A 24,878-nucleotide genomic window follows, 5' to 3' on the forward strand; every position below is an offset into this window, starting at 1 on the left:
CCCACACAAGATCCACACACACACACACAGAACACAGAGACGCACACACTCACTCACAAGGTATGAGGTAATTGTTTGGTCACGTGACTCCTGCAGTAGCTGTCAAAAGTGATACAGCAGCGCATCCTTGACCAGCCTGCCCGCTTCCAGCTGATTGGACTGCGATCAGGTGTTAGGGGTCATCTAGAAAGTGCAGAAACGAAAAATATGATTTGTGATAGCAACAACTTCTAAACTTCTAAATAAGAATACCAACTGCTAGCTAATAAAACCCCGTTCTGCCAAAAGCAAGCAAATTATAGTCAAGTCCATGTTTCATCAAAGATTATAAATTGCTGTCAGTATAAGTCCAGTGTTAAAACATGGGCAAACAAATGTTATTAAAGCAAATCAATTTCATGTTTAGCCTAAATCACAATAATTTAACCTTTAAATCGTTTTGATCATGAGTGATACAGACAGCCGACAGTGAGTGAATTGGCATAAACAATTTAGTGAATCACAAATACTGTATTGCAAATGTAGCCTATTATTTGAGCCCACATGGAAAATAGCAGTAAATCTGAGGTGTTTTCTCAAGTACTTTTTATATTCCTGAACTTCCTGCCCCTTTAATGGGGGAATTAGTCTCAGTCTGACTCTCAGATCCAGAAGATGCAGACTGGTAGGCTATATTTAATCATGACTGGTTGATTCAGACATAATAACCAATTTTTATAGTTGATCCCTTGATCCAGAGTTATTACCCCGCCTATGTCTCTAGTCAATCCGCGTTGGGCTCAAGAGTCAGAGGAGGTGATACTGGTGTTGGAAAGTAGGGAAAGTAGGACAGCGGAGAGGGCGTATAGTGTTGTGCACGCGCTTTTCAGGTTGATGTCTTTACAACGCTAAAGTTATCGCTTGCTTCCATCTCGCTGGAGCGGCACGCGCTCGGCGTGTGCCAGTATTTAAAGGGGGAACACCTCAGTCAGTGCCAAATTTGTGAAGCGGGGTGAGGAAATGGCATTTCAGCTGTTTTTACAGACCGAGCGCGGTGCTGCTGCTGGCGGTGACGCCTAACAGGAGCTCTGATAAAGAGGGATATATCTCTAGCAGATGAAGATGGTGAATTCAAGCGTTTTATTTTCGTCATGGCAAACGGAACCGGCAGCATCATGTTGAAATGCGTGGTTGTCGGCGACGGCGCCGTTGGAAAAACTTGTCTACTGATGAGCTATGCCAACGACGCCTTTCCAGAGGAATATGTGCCCACTGTTTTTGATCATTATGCAGGTAAATATACCAGCGTGTTACTGGGTCATAATGAACATTAATCAATATTTCAGTGTGTATTTGATATATTTAACGTTTATTTAGTGGTATTTACAAGACCTCGAAGTCACTTGCATTGTGTTGCGCTTGTGTTTCTATAATGGAAACCACCTGTGGGCTGAGGATGCAACTGGTGCACATCTGCATCCTTATGGCACGATTCATTACGTTTCCCTTGATCAGAAATAAATAAAAACCTATTTACTTTCTTCTTCATTTGATTAGAAGTAAATAAAACCAAAATTGAGTGTGTCTGATGAGAAATTAATAAAATAAATTTGCATCCCTCTTTTATTTGAACAGACATAAATAAAACCAAACTGGGTATCTATTTCACTCGATCATAAATAAAACAAATTTGCATCCCTCTTTCACCTGATCAGAAATTAACATCAATTTGCCTTCTTCTTTAACTTGTTCAAAGATCAACAGAGAAAACAAAGAAACAGCCTTTTTCTTTAATCAAAATGAAAGCGTCATCATATTTAAAATAATAATTTGTGATTTTGTTTTCAGTGAGTGTGACCGTTGGGGGAAAACAGTACCTGCTGGGGCTGTATGACACTGCAGGACAGGTAGGGTTAGACCACTCTTCTCTCATTGGTCTGAGGCTTTTTCATTAGCAATAGTAACTCGATCAATACAGACAAAGTACACAGTGGCCTGTTCAAATCCATTCAGAGTCTTTTTGGCATCATATGCATCTGATTTAAAGGGATCATTCCTCCAGAAATATATTCTGTCATCATTTACTCACTCTAATGTCGTTCCAAACCCGTATTACTTAATTTCTTTTATGGAACAAAAAAAAGATGATGTCAGTCAGGCTGGCAGTCTCGGTCGTATTCGTTATATGGAAACAGATGAAATTCTGTCTGTCTCCTTTTGTGCTCAAAAGAAGAAAGTCATATGGTTTTGGAACAAGATAAGTGTGAGGGTTAGATTACCGAATTTTCTTTTTTAAGTGCTGACCCTTTCATCACCAAGCCTCTGCCAAACTCAACAGGTGAACACACACTGGTGACTCTCAGAGGAAAGATCAACATGTAAAGCTGTGGGAATGAAACAGCAATCTGAAATCTTTACCTCCTCTGTTTTTGTGTCTTAACCAAGATGTTGAAAGTGATCATTGAAAAAAGATCTTAAGTTGCCATATGGCCTTTGACAATTGTTCTCCAAGGTGGTCTAGTCTAAAGAAATAAGTATCTGGAGTTTTAGCAGTATAAATGGGAATTTTAAAACCTGTATCCTGAAAGGCTTTGCCTAAATCTCATACTCTCTTTGTTGGTACTTCTTTTGAATAACCAACTACTTCACAAAAAGAATGTTTTATATAGTGTGAATGTGTGTCCGGACGCATTACATTCATCATGTTGTCTTTGTCATGACAGTTCAGTTGCATCGCTTCACTTCCATTCACAAAGCCTCTTAGCCTCATGGGATAGTAAAGTTTCCATTGGATGTACACTTCAGAATCTCACTGGAAGTAGTCGGCCACACTAGCCTTTTTTATGAATAATTCTGACACGCTAGCGGCAACTCTTCTGTTTTTTGCCACTACAGTAGTAGTGAAGTATGCTTATTTGAATGTAGCCTATGTCCATGCTAGAATTTAACTTTTACGTATATGTGACCCTGGATCACAAAACCAGACGCAAGTCGCACGGTATTTGTGGCAATAGCTAACAATACATTGTATGGGTCAAAATGATCGATTTTTCTTTTATGCCAAAAATCATTTGCATATTAAGTAAAAATCATGTTCCATGAAGATATTTTGTAAATTTCTTACTGCAAATATATATAAAAAAATATTTTTGTGAGTGAATGCAGCACAATCGCGAACATACATGGACAACTTTAAAGGCGATTTTCTCAATGTTTCGATTTTTTGCACCCTCAGATTCCAGATTTTCAAATAGTTGTATCTCGGCCAAATATCGTCATAACAAACCATACATCAATGGAAAGCTTATTTATTCAGTTTCAGATGATTTCAAATCTCAATTTAAAAAAATTTACCCATGTGACTGGTTTTGTGGACCAGGGTCACATCTGTTGTGTGTCAGGCTGTCTAACTGAAGTTGTTTCCACAACAGTGCACTATGTGTCGGTAAGCATGAATCTACCAAGCACCTTGCTGTAAATGTAGATTGAACTCGCCCAGGGCCAATAATTCAGAATTAAGGTATTAATTAACAGTACAGGCTTAAACTGTTAAAAGCTGAATATGTCATAGTATTTGATCTCTGATGAATGATTTATTTACTTTGGATTCCATGTCTTGTGAAACTTTCTTTGCCATTCTACAATTAAATAAGCATCAGACAATTTCGTTTGAACAGTTGAAGATGGCTGATTTAAATTAATTTTGCCATGTGGTGTTAGTATAGTTTAATTTATCTGATATATACTGTAGAAAACTAAATCCCCATATTTTTTCATGCTGTTTTAATGGTGATCAAACAGACAAAATTATGGCCAGGACTTCAGGATATACCAAATCCATGAGATAAAATCCACTTTGAAGCGCTTAAACAGTGGAGTAGTGCGTCTGATTCAGTTGGCTTTTTTCCATTGAATGTCATCTTTTAAAAAGACAAAAAAAATGTGAGTGGTGGGCCAGATGTATAGAAGCGTCACTGGGGGCCAAGTGGAGGGGTTTAGTTTTGAAGCAGTTCAAACACAGTAAACCCTTCCCACATGCAGCCTCTCTCAACAGCTGGCACCAGTTAGTATCGTACAGAAACCATGACAGATCACTTGATCAAGAGGATTAATTTAGCTGAAGAACAGGAAAGAGGGTTAAATGTAAAGCTGATGTTCAGGACAGACTTAAAGGTGCCATATGTCATGTCTGGCAAAAAAAAATCAAGTCATACTCCACATTCCATACCAGATGGGGGCAGTATACCTCCAGAAAGTGAATTGGTCTATGCTCCGCCCCTACCTTCTTAGCTGCACATATACAAGTAAAAATAGGGACAACATCTATTTAGAGTGTTACGCTGCCCGCCTGAAGCTAATTTAGCAGCATATATCAAGTTTGATTTTCATTAGCAATACCACTTCTAGCTAAGTTATCATTAGTCACCAAAAAACATTCGGTCTCATTACACCTTGCAATGTTTTCCGTTACGTTTCGTGCGTCCAGGGTGTGTAAAGCAGAAGCAGCCTGGCCAGCGGCGGAGTATGCGCGATCCGTGAGTGCTGAAGACGTTCTGCACGGCTTTGATGGGTGCGCAGGAGGACACAAATGGGCGGCGACAGCTTCTTCCAGTGGCGGGACCTTTTTCCTCAGCGCCGTCAACAGATAGAGCGTTACTAAAACTGTATACACCGCCGCCGACTTGAGCTGCAAAGAAGCTCTGGCCGCCCTGTCAAGGACGCTTGTCAAAAAGTACGGGGAAACTTGACCGCTCTGAATATAGTGAGTGAGTGCGCGCGCGCGCGGCCGGGGCTCGCTCTCTCTCTCTGCTAGTTCTTAGAGGCAGAAGAGCGCGTGCGCGCTTAAAATGTCATATTTTGGTATGATCGTTCACCCGCCAGTGTGGCGGATAGCTTTTTGAGATTTTATTTGTGCTTCAGAGCGCGGTTTTTTCCCTGCAGCGGGTGGTGGTAGGGGTCTCTTGCCAAGGGCTTCAGCCATCCTTCCGCTCTCTTCCCTGAACTGAAATGTAGTAGTGGGCTGTACTTTCCACATCAGGTTCAAGTACGCCCACAAGCCGTGCGAGTTATTCGTGTATTGCATGTTTGGCTGGTGGTTATGTTGCCCGTATACCGCCTCCCATGGCCGAAACTGGTATTACGACACCTGTCGGGCCGTGGCTAGTAATGCTAATGCTAATTAAGGTTGATATCTCTGCAGCACTATAACTTGACATTTTTTTAATGACATCATCGCCCTTATTTCTTCTCATTCTTTTGATGTGTGTAGCTCATTTTTGGGATATTTTTACCTCAATTGTTACATATGGCACCTTTAAAGAAATCTAAAAATCATTTAATCACTCTCATGTCTTTTGAAACCTTTGCTGAACGCAAAAGAAAATGTCTAAGCTGATTTTTTCCATACAACGAAACCGAATGATACAACCATCACTGTCAAGCAGGATTTTGAGTTAATAACTTAAATTTCAGTTTGCCTCTCACACAAACCTATTATGGCTTTGTAGAGCATGAGTCATATGGACTACTTTTATGATTATTTATGGTGCTCTGAAACTTTCCCAAATTCCATTTTAATGGTTTAATTAAATTTTAATACTCAAAATCCATGTCTAATCAATTGAATTCATAAAACTTTAACAGTTTAATAATTTTTTTATTTTTTTTATTAATAGGGCCTGATAAATAACTTATTTTTAGAAATTGTGCTGTCTAAATTTTTTTGCATTGGAATTTGCATGCTTGAGTATATGTGTAGTAAACGAAACTGCGGCACTCATTTACAGAGACACGCAGAGCATGCAGACTTCAGATTTCAGTAGCAGTCTTTTTACGCTTTAATATTCACACTCGCTAGCTCATGTTGCCATTTGATTAAATGTACAGCCCTACTTTTGATTTATTCATCCAAAAAGTTCTGTGACCATTCTGTGTTTTGCTGTAAATTAAACTTTTATGAGTGGATTCTGTGATTCATTTTATGTTTTCTGCATATCGGAATTCATAGGGCCCTATACCTTTTGCAGCACATGTCCTGGATTGATTGACACACACACACACACACACACACACACACACGCACGCGCACGCACACGCACACGCACGCACACACACACACGCAAGAAGAAAGATCAAAGCCTTCAATGATCACATCCACATTACATTCCACTAAAATGTCATGTACTTTTGGGGCCAGTATTTATATTACTATATAACTATATCAGAAAAAAATAGTGTGTGCGTGTCTTTTAGTTGCCAAACATTTGAGTTCTTTGAACCTGAAATGTTTGAAAGTAATAAAATGCCTTCTGCAGAGCAGTGTTTGAAAGATCTAATTAGCTGTTTATAATTTTAAGGCCAGTTTACACTGCACCAACAGACAGCAAAAGACACTTCACTGGGTTTTGTCAGATAAGTGTGCGTTACGCCTATTGCCTTTGGTCGGCTCTCATTTTCGCCGATAACATTTTTTAATCGCCGTTTGTTGGGTCTTGGAATGTCTGAGAAGTGACGTGCTGTAATCTGGTGACTGACGGCGTCTGTCGGCGCAGTGTGAATTGGCTTTTAGGCATCTCAAATCTATAATTAGTTTTTCTAGCAGTATTATTGTGCACTTGACTACAATATTCCAATTTATACATTCCATAAACATTCTGTTCTGCGTTGACTAGATAAAAGACCTCATCAGAATTCCCTTTGTATGACAAAAGGTAACTTGCCCTTCTCAGACGTGTGTCAATGAGTGTGTGCTCCATATAGCCATGTATTTTAAACCTCACTGGGAGGAGTGAAAGGAGAGTTTTCTGGCACACTTTATGCAGTGAATAAATGGTAGCAATATTGGAAGAATAGGCAGATGTTCATTCTGTTTTAGCTGTTAAAAATTGTTTCAAGCAAGAGACCTTTAGCTCATAAGCAGATACATGTCAGTTGGATGGCTCTCCGCCTGATTGGTCCTGACATGCTAATGGCCTCAGGAGGAGTCAGAGAGTAAGCTGGATAGTGTCAGTTAAGGGGCAAACTCTTAGATGTTGACATCTGTCTCACAACTCCGTCTCAACCATCTAATCCTGATCTTTCGTCCTCTTCTCTCAGTCCTTCACCTTTTTCTTTATTCTCTTGGGTGATGTTTTAACAGGGCGTTGAGTTGACAGGTTCTTGATAAGACTCAGAGAGGGAACTGGGGCCCCAGATGTGAAGCACAGCTGCAGTCTGCATTGCTTTTTCAATCCCACCCCAGTGTATGTGACTGCCTTTTGCCCTTTCTGGGGCTCGGTCTACCTCATGACCAGCCAGATAAATAGAAGGGATTTTAAACCATACAATTTTTAATACTTTAAGTACTCACATAATATGTTCCTTTTATTCGCAACTGCTTTGAATTCTTACTGGAGTCTATTTCTGGGATGAAAGAAGGACATTGAGTTTGAGCCACACACAAACACACACATATTTATGTCTTTTATTATTGGAGACAGGACTGAAAAAGCACACAAATTGCACTGAATGACTTGATAATTACTTTTTTGTTGGGACTGAATCTCCTGTAGGCAAGCACCAAAGTCTTGAACTTGATGCAAGCTGTAACTGGAAGCCAGTGCAGAGAGATAAATGGGGTGTGACATGGGCTCTCTGGGTTCATTGTTTAGGTATGTTTAGTTAACTATACACTTTATGTATAGGTAAGTTTTAGAATTTTGCAGAATTGTAGGTAGAGGCATGTTTTACCATCTAAGCCTAGGTTGGAATTTCAAGAGTAAATCAGAACTGTATAAAAGCTAAAGCAGTAGTGTAATTGCAGAAAAGAGAAAAGGATAATTCGTAATCATTCTGAAAAAATTGATCACAGAAGTGACCATTTCTTGAAGATTTTAATGGTCTCAGAAGATTAGGTAAAAGTTTGAAGCATTCCACCACAGCGGTACAGAGAGAGTGAAGGTTCTTGTTATTGAGTGTGTGCATCATTGTAATGGTACCATCAGGTATGGCTTACTCACTGACCTCAAAGGAAAGTGGTAAGTAGAAGGATGCAGTCCCAGAGTCAGTCATTAGCCGTGTTTCCACTGTCGGGCCAAAAGCAGGCGTGCTAATGCGTCCCAGGGCCAGTTGCGTTCCCATTGTCACTTCCAGGGCTTGATCGAGCCTCGTCGGGGCTTCCTTGGGGCCAACGGCCAGGGTTTTCTGGCCCGCCGAATACCTTGGTCCAAAGCGGGTGTAGCGTGTCAAATGTGCTTCCACTTGCACAACACTGTTACACGGGCCAGCTCGGGCTAGAGGAGTGATTACGAACAGAGGCAGGGTTTACCTGAGTCTGGAGACAGCAGCGCCGGATGATTCTGTTAGCATTTAAGACTTTTAAAATAATTTACCTCAAAACTCACTTTCATGTTTGAATGCCTTCTGTTTGTGATCCGATGTGGATTCTGATCACCGTATAAGGTAGAAATATTTATACGCGAAAGACTATGCACGCTAACCATTACCATAGTAAACATAGTAGCCTAAATATGAACGCATGAAGAAATCAGACAAATCATAATGGCCATCACAATCATGTTTTTAATGTATCTGTCAGTAGCCTACGTCTCGTCTATTTATCAACTTTTTTTTCAGGAGCTTCCTCTGTTTCTCTGACTGAAAATATAACTAGGCTACTGGGAGAGAGTGCTAAAGCTCCTTGGGTTGTAATTTTGGTGGCATATGTGTGGAAATTATCATTCTTTCTAAATGTAAATATGTCATGTAACTACCAAATAAACAGAAACAGCCTCGACTGAATAAGTAGGCTAAGTATGTCCTCTTTCTTTTGTGAAATAAACCTAACAGTAAACCACTTTATTTCTGTGTGACTCAAATGAATTCTTTATGATCAATGTATCCCTTTTTATTGTAAACCTGTGGTAAAACATTTAAATATGGTTTTAAATATTCAAGTAAACAACAAAAATGCCAGCAAACGGTCGCTTTTATCATGTTTGTTTTGCGATCACACTGTTTCCAGTGATTTCTTTCTGATTAGTTTTCTGATAAAACTTCCATTTACTTCACTTCGTAGACAGAGTCTGGCATGGCATAATTGTCTGAAGTCTAAAATCATTGGTTACCCGTAAGCCAATCACATAACGTTTGGTTATGGCGTGTGTTATGCGTATCCTCAGCCGCATCTAACTTCCACTGTAAACACATGTATGATGCGAAAACAAAACCATCGAGCGAAATACCGGAGTGAACATGGCTGTGAACGACTTTTGCAGATTATGTGAAGTAAATCTACGCATCCACGGTACAATCAGTGTCTACGTCGTCACGGCTCTCAGCCCGCCCTCTGTTCGTTGATTGGCCGGCTGTTTTCAGGCCGGAGGAAAACGGAAAGCTATTACGCTGTCTCAGACTGAGTACAGAAGCGAAATGAAATTGAGCGGAAGTACGAAGTCTGACGTAGTCAGGCTAGGGTTAGTGTGACGTTGTTCCAGAGAGGCGTGTTTTAGTGAAGCGCTGCAGAGCTTCTGGCCCGACAGTGGAAACGCTGCAGATTTTGGGCTCGGTGCTACAGGCCCGGGGCTTTTAGTCCGGCACGGCCCGTTTAAAGCCCTGGCTCGCACTGGCCCAACAGTGGAAGCGCGATTAAAAATGGCTGGTCAGAGCCATGAATTTGATGTTTTCAGTTACAGGGAGCCAATGGAGTGAGACCAAGCATTCTGCCACATTATGGATCGTAGCTGCAGACCGATGCCAATAAGGTCACTGATATTTTGTCTATCCCTACAGACCACATTTGCTCCCACCTCAGGTGTCATTGTTGTTGTTTTGTTTTTTTTTTTTACTTGGTGGTTGTCCCAGGTGCAGGAAACCACCTCTGAAGCACCTGCCTAGAGTCTGATTTAACTGCTGGAGGAAGTGTGAAAGGAAAGACCTGACTGAGCTTCATCTGGGCTGAGTAATCCGCCTGTGTGTGTGTTTATTTGCTGTACCGCACAGCAAGCTTCAATTAATCTGAGTAAACACAGCCATGAATTATTCTCTTTGGAATGGATAACGGCGGAGGAGCCTCTTTCTTTCTTTCGTTCTTCATTTCCTTCCCTTCCTCAAGTCCCTTTCTTTCTGAATATAAAACTTTCTGTGGAAAATCACCCAACCATTACATTCCCACTTTTATTCTTCAACTTGCATAAGTGGGCCTCGTGGGTAATTTTAGCTTGCTGATTTTTCATTCTCTCTCTCTCTCTCTCTCTCTCTCTCTCTCTCTCTCTCTCTCTCTCTCTCTCTCTCTCTCTCTCTCTCTCTCTCTCTCTCTCTCTCTCTCTCTCTCTCTCTCTCTCTCTCTCTCTCTCTCTCTCTCTCTCTCTCTCTCTCTCTCTCTCTCTCTCTCTCTCTCTCTCTCTCTCTCTCTCTCTCTCTCTCTCTCTCTCTCTCTGATTCCTGTTGTCTTATGTAAGGAATGAGGTGCTAACAGCAAAGAGACTATCAACTGCAGATTGACCCACTTATGTCACCACAGCAAATCCATACAGATAAACATAACACACATTCACATACTTATTATACAGAAGATTGACAGACAAAGATGGACCTCAGAATTTATGGTCTGTCACTCACACGTGTACATTGAGGTTAAATCTGATTGAATTAGGAGTGCAGGAAGACATGCATACATGCAGTAAATGGAGAGCAGAGGGGCTCTTGAGATAAATGTTTCATAGGAAAAGCAGTGTAAAAACACTTTCCCCCTCTCTCTGTACCATATTGGTCTCTCACTCTCTCTGTGGGAATCTTACAGCAACACTGTACAGTCAGACAGATTGGAATCTGATCTGAAAGTCAAGGGCTGAGGGAAGAGAAAAGGGCAAGGCAATTGCAATCTGAGTGATGGATGGATGGATGCTTGCTTTGTTAGCCCAATGTTGTAAATCGTAAATTGTAAATTGTAAATCAGACTCAATCAACACTGTACGGTTGGAACACCGAACAGTATAGCATATATTACTATAGATGCTGACTGATGCTGATATAAAACATATTATACAATATATAGAGTAGTAATATACCAGGTGCATTAATGGTTGTCTCTGATTTTGCAACCCTAACTCCAACACACAAATGCATTTTAAACTGAGTGTGTGTGTCTTAAGGCATATATAATTCGGATGTCTGTAGCAAATAAAGGACAGTGACTAGTAGGGGTGTAACAGTGCACAGAAGTCACGGTTCGATATGTACCTTGGTTTTGGGGTCACTGTTCGATAAGAGTTTGGTACAACAGGAAAAAGCAACAAATCCCCAATGCAAGGTTTATTTTCATTTATTTTGAAAAGACAGTAGTGCAAATTACAGTTTGTTCCAACTATCTGCATTTAGTCCCTCATGAGGTTGGTACAGTACAGCCTCCTTTAGAGTATTAAGCAATAAGAAGTAAACAGAATGCACTCTTGCATAGGATTTTTTGTATATTTCTTGTATATTTTTTTTGTAGGGCTGATAAAAAAACAAAAGGTATTTGATCATAATCAGCTGCAAAACTGAAAAGCATATAAAAGTACAAAATTTAAAAGAATAAAACGTGCAGAGATTAGTTTTCTTTGCGCACTAGAGTTCATTAACATGCTGTGACAATGGCGGATGCACAAGTTCAATATTACGCTTTTTCAAGAAATATGAGCGTGAAAGAGCCTACTTCACCTTTCCACGAGGAGACCACGAGTGAAGCGGCTCCTGTGGCTTCACATTTCCAGGACACTGATCATCACTGGACTGGAGTGAAACTTCAACGACACAAATGATTTTGTCTCATTATAACAGCGGAAACAACTTGAAATACTCCGTCGTTTATGGTCATACAGATAAGAGTAAGACATCATTTGAAACCGTAAAGTTTTTTTATTTGTGAAACATTGTGCTTTTGTAAAGTAAAGAAGAAAAAAAAACCAGGATGCCGCTTTCAGCCGTCCCGGTTTCATTTCCATGAAGTCACAAAAATGTATTGAAACTCTGCGTATAGGCTACTCTAGCAAGCTCTTGCATGCCATCTGTACTCTTGTTTTGGATTGGTGCTTGATCGTCTCTTCTTCTTCAGCTCTTTTTCCGGTTGAGGCGGTTAACAAACAGCATTGCATTACTGTTCATGCCCCCTTCTGGATTGGAGTGTGGATCGCCTGTGACTGACTGTATTCATCGTCTGACTGTATGCACCGAACCATGACGGTTCGGGAAAAATACATGACCATTACAACTGCTAGTGACTAGGCATCTCATTACAGATGACAAACAGCTGATAGTCCTCCTCCATCCCATATCAGATATGCTTTTGTAAGAAGCAAAGAATAGAAAAGGGACAGAAGCTGTTGTCTTTTACAGTACTATGTGTGGAGGAGAAGCTGTGCACAATTGACTGTATTGTCACTGTACACATACTCCAGGATAAATGTGTGCATTCAGAGGCTGTCTGTTGTCAGTGGTATCAGCTGGAGGGAGAGCTTTATGGTAATGATGGAAGCAGAGAAGGGTGTTTCCAGGTTCGCTGCATTCGACTGCTGTCTTGCTTTTTTTCAATCCATTTCCCTCAGCTCCCGAAAGAGCAGGGCACTCACGTACACACAGGTATACGCGCACACACACATACATTTTCCCTAGAAATGTCACATATTTCATTATTAACAAGCTCTGGATCATAAGCCGTCACAGGGCGTTTTCAAGGGAATGAAGCACTAATATAAAAACCTATTTAATCGACTGCTTTTACAAGCCAGCAGTCTGTTTCATCTCAACTGACTTCTGATGCTACAGTAGAAACCTATGCAGTGAAAACTACTCAAAATATTAGTCAAACCTGAGCCACTGAAAAAGACCGCTGCTATGACTGCAGTTTTAATGGTCCTGGCGTACACCCAACACTGCACATTTTTGAATTTCTCTCTTATCTGACACACCCATCTGGGGTCTTGTAGTCTTTACTCACAAGCAGATGAGTTGAATCAGGTGTGTTTGATTTGTGCAGAGCTGGGGGTACTCCAGGATCTGATGTCATAAGCATTTCAATGCTGGTATACCCTGTGCAATAAACTAACAAAGTTTCATCTTTCATTACTACTCCCAGTTCTCTCCAACAGCAACAGGCATTATAATTGTAAAAATAATGAATTTCCACTCATCTGCCATTTTTTGGACAGCAGGTAGTAGTTTGATCCAGTGTTGTCGTCTTCAACCAGATTGGGCCTTTTGAACAAAAAGATTGCAATTCTGTTTGGTGCTGCTAGTGGCTTGGAAATGACACATTTCACCTTTACGTTAGTAGCATCTCTATATTTCATTAGCGACTCCCAACATGGACATAAACTTGTGTTAAATGCGTGTTCTCTGGTGGTAGCAGGAGATATGCAGGAGACGTGGGTGGATGATGTGTTGGCTTATTCTACATTCAGTTTTGGCAAAGGCCAGCTGTAAATAATACCATCCCTCCCACCCTGCCCCCTGTAGAATGTTTGAACAGGCCAAAGGATGGGCAGCGAGTGTATTTATAACGCAGTCGGCCCACAGGGGCAACACACACTGACACAACAGTCTCACTTACACCACAGATGCACCTGCTCAACTTTGTTTTGTGAGGTTATGTTGCAACAAATCATGATTTGTCAGGGACAGGACGATCTCCCCACAGCAGTAGCAAACCGTTTCGGCTGTAATTCTAAAGGTTATATATCGCAGGTTCATATCTCAGCCACGGAACAGCACATTTAGCCTTGAAACATTGACAGTTGCAAGTAAAAACAGAAGGTTTATATCGCTCGCCAATCTTCTTGACGGATGAGCGACTGTCTGGCTGTGTTGTGTGTACTGAGTGAGTGCGTATTTGACATCGCTAAAAGTGAGCTTTCCCCCAGTGTCCTACGTCCTACCCTAAAGCTGAGGTTAAATGTACCATTGCTCAGTGAAATTTCCAGTAATTCTAATAGGAATCCATGCGATATAGTGTTTCACGTGAGGGTAAAAATGAATTCCCACACAGTTTTCGTTTGTGTTTAAGTTGGTCCCACGAATTCGCCACATTGACCAACAGAAAGCTGAAAGTGACTTCTGTGTGAGCTGTGCTTTATACATCTCTACAATATTAACAATAGACAGTGAACGCCCTCAAAATTTCACTAATATGACCGCACATAAAGGATTATGCAACCCTGAACTCCAAGTTACAGAAACTCGCCAAAGTACTTTCACTCGCAATCTTAAGTCGGCAGTTGTTAGTAACGTCCCTCGCGGTTCAGATGCAAAGGTGCTCCTACAGTAGTAGATGAGAGACGTCATGGTAAATTAAACTCTGAAGCCACATTTCTGAGGTTTCATTTCTGGAAGCTCAAGACTGTTCCTGAGTGGTGCCTGTTGCAAATGATATGTTTGTACTGCAACGCATGGCCAGAGGCACATGCTGTTACAGTTTAGACACACTCTCGTTAGAAAGAATAACCATGGATGATTGCATACTAACACACACACACACACACTGCGTGTAGAGACACACAAACACACGTTGGAAAAAAAAACAAGCTCCCAAAAATATCAGCCACATGTCCCCTGTAAATCCAGGCTTATCTGTTGTAGTGTCTGGGGTTTCTGGTTTCCAGAGGACATATCGATGTCTCCGGGCTGTTTAAAAGGATGAATGAGGAGATGGAGGAAATGCTGTTGAGTGAAATATGGATTTATGGGTCACGAGTCATAATCTAAATCATATTAATCTCTGCTCGATCATTAGGGTCAGCGGGTAATTTCTGGTTGCTGCTTAAGTGATTGCTGATAATGTTCCAATGTAGAGCATTTGTGGACTCTGATTCAATACAGCGGTGAATGCTATTAGTTAAGATTTGTGGAGAAGGAAATTATTCAAGTGAATTCCTATTGGGGTATTTTACTATAGTAAATGTTTCTGAACTTTTGATGCTTTTTTTAAAAACCATTGTTGAGTTATGAACAGTAGAAGGCTCTGTGCTTGTTTTTACCCAGTGTCCTCTGGTCTGACAGGAGGACTATGATCGCCTGCGACCCCTGTCCTACCCCATGACAGATGTCTTCCTCATTTGCTTCTCTGTGGTGAATCCGGCCAGCTTCCAGAACGTAAGAGAAGAGTGGGTCCCTGAGCTGCAGGAGTACGCGCCCAACGTCCCTTACCTGCTCATCGGCACTCAGGTTTACACACTTTGCTACACAAACGACACAATATTATTCGGTATACTGCCTTCTTTTTGTAATTGAATGTGAAACGGTGCACAAATTTGTAACAAAAACATTCGGAACACTAGGATTCTACAGTGTTGCTATATTGGTGTCCAGTATAAAGCCCGTCTGACAAGCGCGCTTCCCAATAACACATCCCGCATTGAATACACATTCGTTCAGTAAGTGAAGAGTAGGTGTTTAGTGGCTGTTCAAACACATTCAACCACATGAGCGTTTCCACTCCGAAAGCAATCCGATTGAATGCGCTTTCGACTACCTCTGCAAGTGGTCGAAAGTGGACAAACTCAAAACATTTTATAGCCCGTTTCCACCTGTATTTAGCGTTGTCCAAAAAACGCATCTTAATACCAGATGGAAACAGGGCCTTATGTAAAGCAATATACTATATAGCAAGTCTCAAGTGCCTGATTTATTTATTTTTTGGTCGCAAATGTAATTATATTATCACCTGACTCTTTATAGAAATTTGGATATATGTCAAACTTTATCCGCATACATATAGTGCACTCGCTTGCTATAGAAGGGCGATATATACTATATAGCATATCTAAACTGATTGATTGCTTGTATCATTGCAAAATGTAAACTATATTATCATCCAGTTCTAATCTGCTAAATACAAAGGCATGTATATATTACAAACATTACCATCATGATTTTCTGTATTGTGAAAAGCACTATATAAGTAATTTTGACTTGACTTGGTACGGTATTATAGGATGCACTGATAATTAAAATTCTATGTGATACCGATAAGCCTTCTTATTGGAATTCTTCATTCTAAAGAATTTTGTCTAAATAAATGTATAACACAACACCTAAAAACAAAAAAAATAATCATTTTAAATGCTACAAGTGAATTTCAGCATCACAAAACTATAATGTACAGTACAGTATAAAAATGCATATATTTTTTAGATTTGCTGAACATTTAACAATGTTATTAGATTATTTGTGTTTTCAAAGATTAACTTTTTGAGTGTTAAAATGGATGGAAAAAGGTAATCTAAACAAGCATGCACAATTATTAAATATTAATAATCTATAGGTTATATTGTGCATCCCTAGTATACTATTCCAAAGATAGCACAAACACATTAATTGTCTGGTTTTGTTCATTTTATGTTGACTGTCAGAATTACTGATGCTACAGATATTTATGATCTGTGAGAATGCATTGTAGTTGTGCGGTTATATTTGTGGTAATATTATGGATCGAACATACCGGTAATGAATTGTGTCCTATCGTAAAAGTTTCGGTCATCAAGTGTTCATGACATATGGTCGATGAAATTGTTCAAACGGCTTATTATGATTGTGTTGGTAATTACTATATCCCGTGTATGTGTGTTGAGAGTGAGGGTTTGTCATCAGCCCTAGTCCTGTCAGGTCATGTTTATTGCAATGTGTTCCATTCCCATCTTAATCAAACCACAGAAGTGAGATGAATACAGAATACAGCGCAATCGATACGAAAGGGGGCCAGAGAGAGTCATGGGAACAAGGACCCTGAACCAGGGCTACATGAGTAATTGAAATAAATCTGAAATCTTAAAATAATTTAGGGAGCTGTATCAAAGGCTGTGATTTGATTAAATAAATATATGCGCTGCATGTTTCAGAGTGACATGGGCAGCTCATTACGCAACATGCACCAACAGTCTTCTCATAATAAAGGGAAGCTTTCAGAGTTTTCTGACAAAATAAAGTTTAATGTTTAATGACTGCCATAAATATTAGTTTTGTAATTTTACAGTTGTAATTTAAAATTGAATTATTATATTCTGCTTATTTTTATATATATATTTTTATTTGGCTCTCCTACTACTACTACTACTAATAATTATAATTATCTAGCCATATTGATCCAAAAAATAGATTTTTTTTTCCCTATATCATGCAACCCTACAAAGCTTTACTTCTGCTGATAACCAGCCAATGAACATTGACATATTTAAAGGAAACCTTTACATTTGTGTTCCATGTGTCTAATTGGAAGATGTGAAGGAAGTGCAACGCTGTGTAGTGGTTTTGCTAATACCTCAGTGGATGTATGGAGAGCAGTTTTTTTTGTGGAGAGTAGCTGGCAAAAACTCAAACTTAGATGAAGTGGAATTTTAATTAGAAACAGGGAAGGCGGAGACCCTCCTAGACCACTGCGGTGGTACTTTTTAGGTGAAAGGGGAAGTCTGTAGACGCATGCCACCATCTGGTCTTGGGTTGAATTTCCTGGAGCCTTCTGCTCTAAAAACAATCTCATTCACCGTCCTTGTACAGTTAACCCCTCACGTTGAGCCTACTTAACTGTAACTTTCTCTCTCTCCGTCTACTAGATTGACCTACGGGATGACCCCAAAACTATTGCCAAGCTGAACGACGTTAAGGAGAAGCCCATTGTGACAGAACAGGGCCAGAAGCTAGCAAAGGAGGTGAGAGGGGAAAATTATACTTCCTATTTCTCAAGTTTAAAATAATACTGAAACTTTGTAGCGAGAGAACTCAGACATTGGTCAAAGGGAAAGTGAAAACAACAGCACATTGTCGTGATTTGAACAGTGCATGTCTAAAATGATGTCTTAATTTTCTATGCATTTCCAGATTGGTGCCTGCTGTTACGTTGAATGCTCAGCACTGACACAGAAAGGTCTGAAAACTGTGTTCGACGAGGCCATTATAGCCATTCTGGCTCCTAAGAAAGGCACGCTCAGGCGAAGACTGGGCCCACGCTGCATCAACTGCTGCCTCATCACATGATACACCAGCTCAGGGGCGTCCAAGTGAAAGAACGCAAGGCCTGATGGTGACCAACTGACAACCATACAGTTTACAATCTGACTTCTGAACTAAAGGAACGAGAACCAATGGACGCTGTGAAATATGAACGATGGTGCTGTACAGTCCAAGTTATGGGCAAATGACAAAAAGACACATTCTTCAGGGAGAAATGACACAAGAACACTAATCTTTGAGATGGGATACGAGGAAAACAACAAAATGATTTGCTGAACGTACAAGCACAGAGAATAGACAATGAAAGAAATGTAAAGATGTCTGAGACACCCTTTTTAACGGCTAAGAACAATCGAACTGTATTTCCGTGTCTGGCTCAGCGAGCACGAGTACGAAACCCAGACAAGCCTAAACAGCACAACCAAACCCTTCGGTCATTTACAGAAGTAAGACTTTATTTAACTTCAAAAAGGGAAACTCAGCATCTCAATTTGGGTTGCAAAACAGTTGCTTTTTACAAAATGTCTCAAGACAGAACTGGCTTTATATACAAGAAGGAAGAGAGGAATTATCAAATAAATATACTGCCATTATGAGCATACAACAAATTAAATATCTATTCTCCAAAAAAAAAAAAAATTTTTTTTTGATTTGTATTGTTGTAAATGTGACCGAGTCATTTTTCTTTGATTTGGAGCACGCGCTGGGTGGACAGTCGTTTTTGACTCAAGCCTGGATCTTTTTCTCTGTCAAGTTTCTGGTGGCCTGTGAGTGTGTCCTTCGTTTCCTCACTTAAGCTTGTAGGTGAGCTGTTTGCGATGCCAGTGGATCCAGACAGGGGCAGCGACAAGGCCAGTCAGAAATCCAGTAGTTGCCCCGAGGGTACAGGAAATGGGCCAAACCTGCGCAGAGGAGCCACAAAAACGAAGAGATCAAAACTGTCATATTGCAGGAGCACAAGTGACTGACTGCAAATTCTACAGATTCACTGTGGTGTTTACCAACCAAATTTTTTGTATTTGAGACTGCTTTCTTCCTTTCTTTTTTTAACATAGTTTTGAGCGTTACGTATTGGTGGCCTTGCCGCTCAGGTCTGTGTCGACTGCTTTGCATTTTGAATTTTTGCTTCATATGATCAAGTTGATCTTCTTTTTAATGAATTTCCTGCAGTCCATGCAAATATGTGGAGTGGTCCGAGTGGTCTTTAAAGCTTCCAGCACATTGTGAGCAACAAAAAAAAAAAAGCCTTTATAAATAGTAGATATATGGAATGCAAATCTAAAAATCAAAAGGCACAGTGGTGCACCTAATTCAAGATTAAAAACTTGCTGTTGATGCCAAATGTGCAGTTGATATACAAAAATGTAAATTGAATGACTTGCCGCAATATGCTTATTGACTATAAAAAAAGTTTTTCTAATATTTTGTCTCTTTTGTTTTTAGTCTTGTTGCTTCTTCATATAGATTTTAATACCTTATTTCAGTCTAGCACATAAAACATAAAATAGGCAATTCTTTTTCTGTTATATTAACTTGAAGAAAAATAATACTATTATACTAGTTAAAAACTATAAACACTACCATTAAAAAGTGTGAGGTCAATAAGGTTTTTAATGTTTTTGAAAAGTCTCTATACTCACCAAGGCTGCATTTATTTAATCAAAAATATGGTAAAACAGTAATATTGTGAAATATTATTACTATTTAAAATAACTTGTTTCTATTTTTATTATATTTTAAAATGTAATTCATTCCTGATTACAAAGCTGAATTTTCAGCATCATTAATCCAGTCACATGATCCTTCAGAAATCATTCTAATATGATGATTTGGAGCTCAAGGAACATTTCTTGCTGTCAGTGTTGAAAAGTTGTGTTGTTTTTTGTTGTTGTGGGAAACCACAAATATTTTTGTGATTCTTTATGTATAGAATGTTCAAAAGAATAGCATTCATATGAAATAGAACTTGTCGATTTCGATCAGTTTAATGAATCCTTTTTTTCATTTCCCAATTGACCATGAAACTTTTGAACAGTGTGTGAATATTAATATTTTAAAACGCACACGTTTGTTTCACTATATTAGTGAGGACACTGCATAGACTTCCACCGATTTTATATCAGGCTAATATTCTTTATGGCCTAACCCAACCGCTACCTTATAAGCCTTTTTAACCAGTAAGGACCAATAAAATGTCCTCACTAGTCAGTTGTCAAAAGATTTAACTATATAAGTGAGAACATATATATGAAAAATAGCAACAAAATATTTGATAAACACTATCCATCCTTTTCTTATCCTCTTCTGTCTTTTTACAGAGAGTGAGATTTATTCCCTTCATAAATGAGTGAAGATATGAAGAGTGGCTCAGAATTAAAAAAATGTCAGCAAGATTGATTATTCAATTATCTCAAGACTATGATGATATGGGTTGCAATATATAGTGTCATCATGGCAATGAGAAGGAGCGAGTCTGTGCAAAAAGCATCAGTATTCAACCACCCCAGAGTTTCTCATTAGCTCACAATCCCATCATCATGTGTTTAGGAATCATCAGTGAGTCTACGCCAACCTCACTCCCCTCCCTACAGCTTCCTCACTCCCGTAATGAGTCAGTCTCATCTCTCTGGCCTCGTCTAGACATCTGTGTGTATGGAGCGTGTCAGAAAGCACACATGGGAGACTTCAGCGTGACATTTTGAGGGCAAAACGAGGGCAAACACTGGCCTCTGATCAATGTCTGTACAACACATGAATAATTGAAGTACTACCAGCACAGTCCTTCTATGCCAACAAAACCTGTTTATGGCTGTCCTGCACGATTGGTTGAGGAATGTCTATGTTGTCTAAAAAGGCTCTAAGTGTTAACAACACATTATTTGTTTTCTATTTGACAATGATCTTAAGTATAATGCAATGCTGAGATAAATGTCCTTTAATAAAGATATAGATGTGATTGTGGTATAAAGGAGAGCGGGTTTCATTTTCATCTGCAATAATTGCATGAATTATAAATAGACAGCATAAACATAAGTAAAGCAAAACCAAAATATATTACAAAGCAAAATGATTTCTCTGGCATGTTCCTCCTTTCTGAATTTTAAAACAAGGAACCCTGTACTGCAATTCTGCTGCAACGGCAGAAATCTGCTTTCTGCACTGAGCATAACTATGTATTATAGCACTCATTAAGTGACAAAGTTTGCAGTGGCTTTTGCTTTACTAGCCAAATTTAATGGAGAGTCACATGAAATCATCAGGGGGGAAGAGAGATGCATTGGGGTGTGTTGCAGGCCAGACTCAAACCTGCATCACCTACTTGAGCGCCATGTCTCAATAATGTGCCTAAAGAATGTGCATTAATTGCTAAATGACATTTCTTTTAAAATTACAGGAGTTTCTGAGACCAGTTGCAATAGTGTCATCACACTAACCTGCCATGGTCTGTCCCAGTCGAGAGGAATGGGGAAAGCTCCCAGCCAGGCCCCAATCACACTACAGCCAGTGGTAATCTGAAGAGAGGTGTCCCACACTGACATCGCCCTGAAAATGACACATGCTTAATCATAACGTTGCTGCTATTGCTAACAAATGAAAATGAATAAAGCTGAAACGTTGCTCATGAATACAGCAAACTAACCATATATCAAAAGAAGCAGTTAATAAATAAATATTCAAATAAATGCTGTTTTTTTTGTACTTTTTAAGCCATCAAAGAATCTTGATAAAAGAAATTTGATCATGGTGTTCAGAAAAATATTAAGCAGCACAGCTGTTTTCGACACTGATAACAATAAGAAATGTTTCTTAAGCACCAAATCATCATATTAAAATGATTTCTGAAGAATCATGTGACACTGAAGACTGGAGTAATGATGCTGAAAATTCAGATTTGCCATCACATGAATAAATTACATTTTAAAATATAAAATATGAGGCTTTTTGGCTGTTATACAGTGAAGTGATGTAGGATACGAGAGGACTATGAATGTTCGCTGAAAACAGACACAACTGGATATTTACATCTGAGAGATACATTTCCTGCAGAGATACTGCAGCTGTACAAACACACAGTATCTCTGACTATCATACCATTGGAACATCACTAAATTATAGTACAAACGTTCAGTGGTCTTGTTTCAAAACACTTCAGTCAATGTGAAGCTATAGTTCATTTAAGCTAAATATTTACGGAGAAGCTTTAACGATATTATTAATTAAAGTTGCAGACAGTCTGTAACTTTTGGCGCTCTGGCGGTTAATAAACAGAACCGCATGCGTCTTGCGGAAGAATATTGTAGCCGGAGCTACTTCTCTCTGTTTATGTCTATGATGAGTCACGCAGGTACTGGGCTACTCCGCAGTGGTACGACCCGAACCAGACTAAAATAGTCCGAATATAAACACTTATTATAGGTGTACCGTAGTGATTCAGGATAAGAAAAAAAAAACGGTTTGGAAAATGGATTCATGATATACTCGCTCATTATATACATTTTGTAAATTCTGAACACAAAAAAAAGTTACGGAATGCAGCTTTAAACGCTAAATTATATACAATTAGAAAATGGATAAGGACTAGACCCAGCTCATGCCCCAACCTGCAGGATTTCCTCTGAGAGCATTAAGCCACACTCAACTCTAGTTGCTCATAAATGGGGATTGAGGCATTGTGATTGCCATTTCAAAATGGTTTTGCATCATTTACTTTATATTGAAGGCATTCATCCTACAATAATCCCTTATCTGTGAAACTCAATGAGATCTGTTGCACCCATTTGTCAAAGTTGGTCAAGGTTTCCATCTAGTGGATTACAGCCACTAAAACAATAACACAAACTGCTCAGCAAAGCCTCTTCCACACCGTAAACGTGATTCAAGTGGTTTATGTAGACAGTTTATCCTGCATTTACCCATCTCTGCTGAAAACCCGGATCCATGCCTGTACATTAGGGCCCAGTATGCAGAGACATCTCAATGTAGTGAGTGTGGACAGCAGCACGGCCAGAGAAAACGTCTCCAGGGCAGACCTACAACATGACACGTGACTTATACATTTGGTATTTCACATTTCTGGACACAAAACAAACAAACATACGTGTAATACTTACTCGAGCAGAGGTGCGCCGTACATTACCACCACAGAATGAAAAAAGAGGCATGACAGTAGAAAGTACAGACAGGATCTGGACAATCTGTTGATCTGTGGATGAAATAAACAAATGAAACTTTAGTCACCATGAAATCAAAAATGACATCTCTTGTTTTAGTATTTATTATAAATGATTTATCCATGCACATCTTTTTTTTTTATTGCAGCGTCATCTCTTCTTTGATGACGTGTTTACTGGTGTGAGGGCGGGACAAACTGTTACTCACATTGAGATCATAGCAAAAGCAAGCAACAACAATCCAATCTATTCCCAATGGACAAAATCAAGTCCCGCCCTACATTTTTTTCTTGTTCAAGAAACCGTTTCACTCTTATATACCGGTACATCACAATAGAGTGGTGCAGGGATGATGTCAAAACCCAGAAGAATAATTTGCCACTGGTTCCCTCAAGATTTTCCTATAGGGTTTTTTCAATTTATGAGTAAAATAAGGTCTGTGGTAAACATAAGTTGACAATAATTGGACATTTTGTTCTATAATCTATATAACACACACTGTTACGTACCACACACTCAAAGCAACCGAACATAACATATTGATAGCGCGAATTTTGAAGCTGTTATGTTCCTATTAAGTACCTAGATAAGAAAATTTGGAGTTTGAGTGTGTATAATTTTTTGTTGTAGAACAAAACGTCCAAGTATCGTCATCTTATGTTTACCACAGACCTTATTTTACTCATAAATAGAAAAAACCCTATAGGAAAATCTTGAGGGAACCAGATGCGAATTAATCTTCCGGGTTTTGACATCATCCCTGCACCACACTATGCGTAAGAAAAGATTATCGCAATTTCTGTTTTATGCTGACTTTAATGCTCATTCTATTTAGTCATCGATTATGTTTTCATATCATTGGAGAATGTTCTGCCCATCTCTACCTTGTAGCTCAATGTGTTTTTCTTTGTTGGTGGGCTGATGCCAAGAAGCCAAAACACTGCAATGGTGACCACAGCAACAGATCCAGCCACACAATACAGCCAAACCATGTGGGTCCCATAAACAGAGAAGTTTTCCAAAAGCACAGCAGGCATCACAGTTGCCATGAAGATGGAGGAGGCAATAATGGCATGAGCGGATGCCATGCCCCTGATCTCAACATCCCACATTATGGAAGTTAAATGGATGTACCTGTTAATAAATAATACAAGTAAATTAATGGGATGAATGAACAATTGCAAAAGAAATGTTAAAGCCATTTGCGTGTCTTTCAAAATATTTCATAAGGTCAAAGAAAGGACACGAAAGACAGATAAGAGTCCAACGTGATAATGAGACAATAAAAGCATAATTTCCAGGAAATGTTAGAAAAGCAATGACACTATTGCATACAACTAAAACGAGCAGTTAATTCAATGATTAATTCAACTTACTTTGAAGTAAAGACTGACTGACCAGTGGAGTGTTGTGCCTGCCTGCCTGCCCTGGTTGTAACTTGTATATCCAATAAATTAACTTCTAATCTAATGGATCACCAGATTCCTCCAGCACCTGAACAAATTGAACACATTCAAGTTTTACCTTTCTAGAATGAATGCCAATAAGACAGCAAATAAATGTGAACAGTTTATTTACAAAACATGACTCCCGTGTAACTTACTTCCGGGAAAATGAAGTCACCAACAATCAAAAACATACCCAAAAAACATGCTACTCCAAACCATAATAAAATATTCTAATAATAAAAATAATTTAACAAATAATAATTTATTACTATTATTATTATTGGACCAACATTTTACATTATTTTACTTGCTTCTTGCATCTAGA

General features: G+C 39.3%; 2 protein-coding genes across 3 annotated transcripts; one reads left to right on the forward strand and one right to left on the reverse strand.

The window, feature by feature from the left end:
* The first annotated feature begins 770 nt into the window (after window positions 1-770).
* On the forward strand, window positions 771-19,354 carry rhoq (ras homolog family member Q). The gene is made up of 5 exons (XM_081393588.1): window positions 771-1,272; window positions 1,828-1,886; window positions 14,989-15,153; window positions 17,538-17,633; window positions 17,803-19,354. The coding sequence occupies exons 1-5, from the start codon at window positions 1,131-1,133 to the stop codon at window positions 17,956-17,958; spliced, it is 618 nt and encodes a 205-aa protein (XP_081249714.1). The 5' UTR covers window positions 771-1,130; the 3' UTR covers window positions 17,959-19,354.
* Window positions 18,370-24,748, reverse strand: pigf (phosphatidylinositol glycan anchor biosynthesis, class F). Of its 2 annotated transcripts, XM_081393587.1 has the most exons (7): window positions 24,709-24,748; window positions 24,482-24,599; window positions 23,990-24,239; window positions 23,046-23,137; window positions 22,848-22,964; window positions 21,369-21,477; window positions 18,370-18,836 (listed from the first exon to the last, which is right to left on the reverse strand). In XM_081393587.1, exons 3-7 carry the CDS (start codon window positions 24,215-24,217, stop codon window positions 18,723-18,725), a joined length of 660 nt encoding a protein of 219 aa, XP_081249713.1. In that variant the 5' UTR covers window positions 24,218-24,239; window positions 24,482-24,599; window positions 24,709-24,748; the 3' UTR covers window positions 18,370-18,722. The 2 variants fall into 2 exon arrangements, with proteins under 2 accessions (XP_081249713.1, XP_081249712.1); XM_081393586.1 differs by having other exon boundaries at window positions 24,482-24,736.
* Between the last annotated feature and the right edge of the window lie 130 nt (window positions 24,749-24,878).

The sequence above is a fragment of the Scardinius erythrophthalmus genome, assembly GCF_964197995.2.
Source record: "Scardinius erythrophthalmus genome assembly, chromosome: 18".
In the NCBI taxonomy this organism is placed as follows: domain Eukaryota; kingdom Metazoa; phylum Chordata; class Actinopteri; order Cypriniformes; family Leuciscidae; genus Scardinius; species Scardinius erythrophthalmus.